The sequence below is a fragment of the Macadamia integrifolia genome, chromosome 8 (genome assembly GCF_013358625.1).
Source record: "Macadamia integrifolia cultivar HAES 741 chromosome 8, SCU_Mint_v3, whole genome shotgun sequence".
In the NCBI taxonomy this organism is placed as follows: Eukaryota; Viridiplantae; Streptophyta; class Magnoliopsida; order Proteales; family Proteaceae; genus Macadamia; species Macadamia integrifolia.
Window position 1 is genome coordinate 5,108,342 of NC_056564.1, and position 7,206 is coordinate 5,115,547.

The 7,206-nt window shown below is 37.8% G+C and overlaps 1 protein-coding gene across 1 annotated transcript; it reads right to left on the reverse strand.

The window, feature by feature from the left end:
• Positions 1–917: 917 nt before the first annotated feature.
• LOC122087517 (NADPH-dependent aldo-keto reductase, chloroplastic-like) lies at positions 918–5,347 on the reverse strand. The gene is made up of 8 exons (XM_042656673.1): positions 5,197–5,347; positions 4,969–5,101; positions 4,406–4,456; positions 3,470–3,546; positions 3,197–3,284; positions 1,891–2,166; positions 1,559–1,807; positions 918–1,204 (listed from the first exon to the last, which is right to left on the reverse strand). The coding sequence occupies exons 1-8, from the start codon at positions 5,307–5,309 to the stop codon at positions 1,118–1,120; spliced, it is 1,074 nt and encodes a 357-aa protein (XP_042512607.1). The 5' UTR covers positions 5,310–5,347; the 3' UTR covers positions 918–1,117.
• Between the last annotated feature and the right edge of the window lie 1,859 nt (positions 5,348–7,206).

Genomic DNA, 7,206 nt, shown 5'->3' on the forward strand with positions numbered 1-7,206 from the left:
CAGAATCGTCCACTTGGTCACCAACCGATTTAAAGGAATCTTGATGGAAATATTCCGATTCAAAACGGTGGAAATCAAGATCAGCCCTGGTGGATTGCCAAATCGATTCCCTGATATTTGAAACCCTGCTCTTCTTGGAGGCTTCAATCCAATTGGACAAAGGCCTTCACATGCTTCTTTTATGTTTGTGCAATTTTCTCACCACTAGTCTACGGTGGCTAGTTGGGTAAACATAGTTGCAATAGGGGTGGGGAGAGCGGCGGAACGGTTGCAACAGGGCATCTATGGAGAGAGAGGTCTGTTGGGTAGCTGAACCAGACCCTTGCTGCCCAGAAGACCACGTCTGTCTTGTTAGAATGTAGTGGTGGTAGTCGTCGTGGGGACAAGTGTACCAGAAAAATTGGAAATATGAAAATGATGCATCGATCAAACGTGACCCTAGGCGTGGTTTCTCTAAACGTTAGGTACCCTTTCATAATTTACGTATCTTAAACTCTTACTAAATATAGGCATCTTGGGGCCAAGGGGCAACACGGTCTTCTCGCATCCACCTATGTTAAGGTTCTTTTCACTTTGACATTAATTACTTTCATAAGTTGGTCACCACTTACATGGTATTATCAATTATTTATTTATTTATTTTTGATTGGTAGGAAAGTAGATGACAGCCTAGTTCGAAACTCGAGACCTCCTTGTGAGCATAAGATTTTTGCACACCACAGCTCACCAACTACGCTAGGGAATTAAGGAATTGTTTGAAATAAAAATGATTATGCGAAAATTCTTGCCTAAGGACCTAAATCCATTAGGCAGGCAATAAGATGCTAGAATGTCATATAATCACTTTATGGAAACTTGAAAGGCTGAAACTATTGGAAGGGGCAATATTATCAAACCACACAAACAGCAACTAAACATTTTGCAGATCCAAAAATCTCAATCAAATTTATTTCATTATTATATCAAAACCTCAGTTGTATACTTTGTTTCACAATCACCTATTTTCTACCCAACATGAGGAACTGAGGAAATTCTGTAACACACATTCAAGTGACAATTAGGCCTTGTTCAGGTAAGAAAGTAAGCCAAATTCCATCCAACTTCGATAGATGTTAGCTTATACATCACCATCCCAGAGATCTTCAACATTTCTGTAAGCTCCATAAGTCTCATGCACAAAACCTGTACCTCTAATCAGTCTCGCCTGCATAAACACCAAAAAATGACATAAATACAATAATTTTTACTTATTTTGACAATATTCATTTCATGGAAGAATTAGAGCATGGTGCTATGACCAATTCTCATTCAAATTCAACAAAGCCTTATTCTAACTAAATGGAGCCAGATTCACAAATCCTGTTTCGGCATTTAACTCTGAGCCATACTATGTCACGAGATCTATGTGACCTATTAGTATGTTTCATCAGAAAGCACAAACAATTAGATTGCTCAAAATACCAGAATGACTGTGTCTCAGCTGTACTGAAAACCATCACATGAGCATAACATATATTCGGCACTGGAGTAGCACTAAAAGGGAAAAGGAACTACTTGCCTGTTCAATTTCAGCAAATTTTGCGAACAAATCATCAGGTATAGACCAGCTAAAGACATCAAAGTTTTCCTTGATCCTCTTCTCGCCTGTGCTCTTAGGAAGCACACTGTGACCCATTTGGATCCCCCACCGGAGAGCAACCTGTGCAGGAGTCTTGCCCAATTTCTGGGAAACCAATTCTATAACAGGATGCTTCAGGACACTAGTCTTTACAGAACTTGTACCTGGGGAACCCAATGGTGAATACCCCTGTATGAAAACAAACAGGAAATCAACAATTGGCACTGGAAAAATTCATTACTAATAGGACTTGTGGCACAAAATTTGCTTACAGAGAGGTGAACTCCCTTGGCTTTACAAACTGCACGTAGCTTGGCCTGTTGCCAAACAGGGTGGCATTCCACCTGGTTGACAGCTGGAGGAATACGAGCGACCTCTAGCAAATCCCCCAACTTCTTTGGAGAGAAATTGCTTACACCAATAGCACGAGCCTTTCCAGAATCATAGATTGCCTCCATTGCCTTCCATGTACTAGGAATATCAGGTATGGTGAAGTTTTCAGATTTAAAACCAACAGATCCCTTCTTCATGCTCACTGGCCAGTGGATCTTCAAAAATTTGGCAGCTTAGTTAGCAGTAATAGACAGATAAATACTCAAGTTTAAGGTCTATGAAACTCAAACAAAACTGTTTCAGTAACTAGCAAGACAAAAACATAAAATGAACATTTCCTTTATGCAGGATACTCAGTAGATCTGAATAAATGATACAGCATATGAGGAACACTAGCTTTATTTATTTATTAAAAAAACTCGGAACAGAACAGTTTAATCCCTCCTTCCCCCTTACATGCATAAGCAAAGTCCTGGATTGCAGCATTAAAATCCAAAACTCAAATACATTCACCTTGAGAGTTAGAACACTGCATAAATCGGTCAATTTCCTTTCCTTGGTAGGCCATTCAGACATCACTTTTAAGATTCCAACACTACTCATACAGTCAAACTCCCAAACAAGTGGAATTCGGGTGTCTAGATAATACAAGAGACTCATGTAACACTGCTTGAAACTTGGGCATGTCACTTTTCATGAACACCAAGTAAAAGTGAGGTTAACTTACAGCACTGTCAAGTTTGAAGGAATACATTCTAAGCATAGTTTACCATATCCTCTGAAAAGCAACAGTAACAAATAACAATGACTTTTCTTACCACAAGCTTTCATGGTTTCATGGGGAAGCTAGACTAATCCAACCCTGTTCCCAACCTCGTTGATACTGTAACCCACAATGGTATGTTGCTAAGCCTCTTCAACCATTAACTTCTTTTAATTTAGAAGAAGATGCAACACTAATCCAGATTAATAGTAAAAGATTGGAATTTTAAATCTGATAATATAAGAGAATTATCCCAAGTAAATGGAGTCAGCTGCATGAATCCTATTTCATTGCATAAATGAACTAATCTAAAGTAGCCAATATGGGATCCTATATATACCATACCAATGCATCCATGTCTAGCTCCATGGAAAAAGACCATGATCATTAAAGCATGCGCCCATCTACTAACTTAAAATATTGACACAACTTGATAATAAAAATATTATTCAGAAAACAATCTTTAAATAGGAATCACATACAAGGTACAGGTCAACGTAGTCAAGCTGCAAATCTTCCAAAGTTCGGTTTATTGCCAGAGGTACATCTTCTGGTGCATGATCTGAACACCTGCAAATTCATTTAACGTCTTATCTCTGTAAGTTGTCTAATATTAAATGTATCCTCAATGTGAAATCATGGTACTAATGGTAGACATGTAGAAAGCTCATCCTTGGAGTACAGTTATAGATGGAAGTTTTTTCAATTCTGTTGCTACTCAAAGGACCAAAATCCAAAATAAGATTAATACAAACCAGAGTTTAGATGTAATCCACAAATCCTCACGTGTCACTATACCATCTGCAAACAGCTTCTTCAGTGCCAAGCCAACCTACAGCAGACAGAAACCATGGGGAAAAAAGTGAAAAATAAGGGGCCAAATAAAGCAATCATCTGAAGGTTGAAACGATGCAAAATTATTGATCACACAGTTGGTGAGGTGGCTATTATGGTACAGCAACATATTCATCCTGGTTATGACCAGAGCGTATGTTGTCAGAATTGATGGGCAATTCAGAAACCACACACTTTTATGGGAACATGCAGCCAAGCAATGGATTGGAATACACCTTAAGACCATATCCACCAAAATAATGTCTTGAATCCCAAGACCATATCCACCAAAATAATGTCATGAATCCCCTTGGATTCTGATATGAAGGATGAAAACACAATGGTATGTGCTTTCAGAATCACATCCTACATTGGAGTAGGAATATTCCTTTCATGTGACTGCTCTGGTTTGACAGTCTCTGGATTAAAATAGAATCCTTGTCTAATCTCATGGTTGCCAAACAATGGACCAATTACAGCTAGGAAAATGAAAACAAGTCTTCATTGGCGTTCATGCATTGGTCACTTCCATAATTGATTTGGATTAGTGGTTCCTGAACACCAGCCAAAGCAGGCCTGAATAATACAACCCTAGCAGCCACAGGCTACTAGTAATTTGGGGAGAATAAGAACTGGCCCATCAGCTGCTACAAATACACTAATGGCTGGTTGGAAAATTTGTTTCCTTAGTATCTATACTATAGTGTGATTAAATACTGATGCTGTAGCACATGACTGAAACCATGAGTTCAATTTCTAAACCTCATAAATTTAGTTGACATTTGTGTGTGAGATAGAGAGAGAGAAGGTGGTAACAAAAATGTATCTGCTGAACAAGCTTTAGACGGGTTAATCACCTCTTTCTCATTTCCATAAGCTTGAGCACAATCAATATGCCGATAGCCAGCCTATATAGACATGAAAGGAAAAAATATCAATAAAGCAGAGATCTTGGATGATATAAATGTTAGAAAACATATGCAATTCAACCACATCTGAACATTAGACAACTGAAAACAAGTATAGATAGGCATAAACATCCATTGAAGTATTAATAAAGAGATAAGGCAATACACATGAAGGAAGCTTCCCCTGTTTCAAACATGAAAAGATAGTAAAATTTCCCCTACAAATCTCAACCATTTGAAGTATGTCTAATTCTTTTCCCCTTCTCCTCAGCACAGTTTATAGCATAAGTAATGCCCCAACAAAGCTTGGCCGCTTATAAAGCTTAAAAGATTAGACATGTCGACAATCAAAAACTGGAAGAAACATAGCCCCTGAAACTGAGTAATGAACAAAAAGCAAGGAAGATAAGAACGAAAAAGGGGATGGAGAAAGATAAGGTTATCCCTTCCGGTAATGTGATCGTAGAAACTGATGATTCTTTATAAAGGTAAGGAAGAAGTGAAGAACACACCTTGACGGCGGCAGTGATAGCTACTCCGACTAGTCCAGCCTCTGATTGCCATGTCCCTAACCCTACAGAAGGGATTTTAGCACCGGTGTTCAACTCGAAAAAACCAATTTCGCCTGCCATTTTCGCACTGCAACTGAAAAAATGTAGGAAACAGAAGAAATCAAAACGATCTTCAAATAGATGAATCTCAAATGATCAGAGAAAGAGCAATAGATTGATCAGTGAGACCTGTGGAAGAAGGAATTGTAAACTTTTCTCTGGACAATAGCAGAAGCTCCAATCTGTTTCACCCTGATACTGGGTCGAAGCCAGCCACCGAGAATATATAGACGCAGAGCCATTAGAATCACCGAAACCAATCCTACGGTGGAATAGTAATTACTCTGCGAAAGTAAACAAAAACGGTAAAATGCGAGTTGTCTTGAGATCCGGGAGTACGGAAAGCACTTAAAATGCATCTTTTGAATGAGGTGAAAACCCATAAATGCCCTTTCAGGTTGTATCAATTTCTTTTTCTTTCTAGCTATGCCCCATGCATGCATGGAAATGGAAATTAAGTATGAGATTTTGCATGGGGCATGCAAGGAAGTTGGTAACAAAACTATGGAAACCTCGCCAAGCGTACACGTACGCTTATTGACAGTTATTATATTCCAATCCAATGGACGAGGGAAGGCCACGGAAGAAATGAAGGGGGGTGGTGACATCTGCATCTGGTGGGGGTCGTCTAGAATGTGTGGTGCGCGCCCATTGAAGTGGACAAACAGGTAGTAGGGATTAGGAAATTGGTTATACTATTACTTTAGACACTTGGAAAGTTGTAATAGGCTAGTTGCTTCAATGTGGTTCACATTTTATGAGAGAGAGAGAGAGAGAGGGTGCAGAGGATGTGGTGGACAATTCCAATTTCGACACCTAAGATCGGTCATGGGTGCATGAATTCTACTTGCCGACGTGTGTGATTACGTGTGATTGTAAAGTATCTAGACTAAATTGAAAATCCATAAAAATAATGGTCCTTCTCATAATTAATATTTGATAAAATATTATTGTCAGAAGGTATGTTATTTTTTTAAACCGCATAAACATTTTCACCCTATAACTTGGAAAGATGATGTGTTCATTTTAATTGCTAATAAAGTTGATATGGTCTAGACTTCAGATTAGTTAAGCATCAATTTTAGAGTCTAATTCAATCAAATAATTCTTTATATTAATATGCATCTCATGTATATTCATGTGATTGGACTAGTATTTTAGACATTATTGTGTTTTACTCCAATTTTGAGTAGGGACAAATGATTTAGATTTAAAAAAAAAAAAACTAGAATTTACGACTAAGTTCTCTCTTGTGACTTCTTGAAACATCACAAAAACTTGTGACACTAATAAATAAATAAAAGTAAATTGACATTGCCACTTAACAAACTCCGGCTTAATTGAAACTTGACATGAGAGTCTTGGACCTAGGGTTACTTGTCCACAATTTTTAGACCCCATTTGATTTATCATTTGGCAAGTTGTTAAGGCCTTAGCTATGACTTCCTAAGCAGAATATTTAGATTAAGGGCAAAATAGAATCATTTCTTCTAGATTTTTCTAGAGATTGTTTCTTAATTATAATTAAATATCGAGTCATTAATAATGCATGAGATTTACATAGTTTCAGTCAATTTTCATTTTTTTAAAGAAATTAAAAAAAAAAATCGAATAGATGAAAATGTAGGATTAAAGAAAGAAAAAAAAAAAAGGATTTGACTCCTCTATGGCATTACCCCAACACATACCTTAGCATAGGACGTGCATTTTAAGCGATTCTCAATGGTCAGATGTGTATTACATATCGTGTCGTGCCGTAAAAGAACCCCACGCAAAACAAAATGAGTGCGTAATCTTTTTGCACTAGGTTCTACATTCACTTGGATTTATTTCCTTGAAAGGATTAGAGTCAAGCTAATTATTTTGTTGAAATGCAATTAATTGAGAATCTTCCTTTTCTTTAGATAAATACCTTTTTGTCCTCTAACCAGGCTTGGACGCTGGCCACTTGCAACAAGGTCAGAGGCTCAGAGCCTCTCCTGAGAGTACACTATTGCCTCTTGACCACCAAAAGAGGAATTCCTTTGGTTAATCCCACCCCTTGGCATTCGATGCATAACTAGTGGACAAATTTAATTACAAATCATGACAGCTATAGAGGGCAATTCAGCCAAAAATTTACTTTAAGCCATCAGGAAG

Excerpts from the sequence above, each read along its gene's own strand:
- LOC122087517 (XM_042656673.1), bottom strand. The coding sequence starts at position 5,309 with ATGGCTCTGCGTCTATATATTCTCGGTGGCTGGCTTCGACCCAGTATC. Across the intron at positions 4,457-4,968 it reads CTATCACTGCCGCCGTCAAG|GCTGGCTATCGGCATATTGA; the intron begins GTGTGTTCTTCA and ends ATGTCTATATAG. Across the intron at positions 1,205-1,558 it reads AATTTGCTGAAATTGAACAG|GCGAGACTGATTAGAGGTAC; the intron begins GCAAGTAGTTCC and ends GTGTTTATGCAG.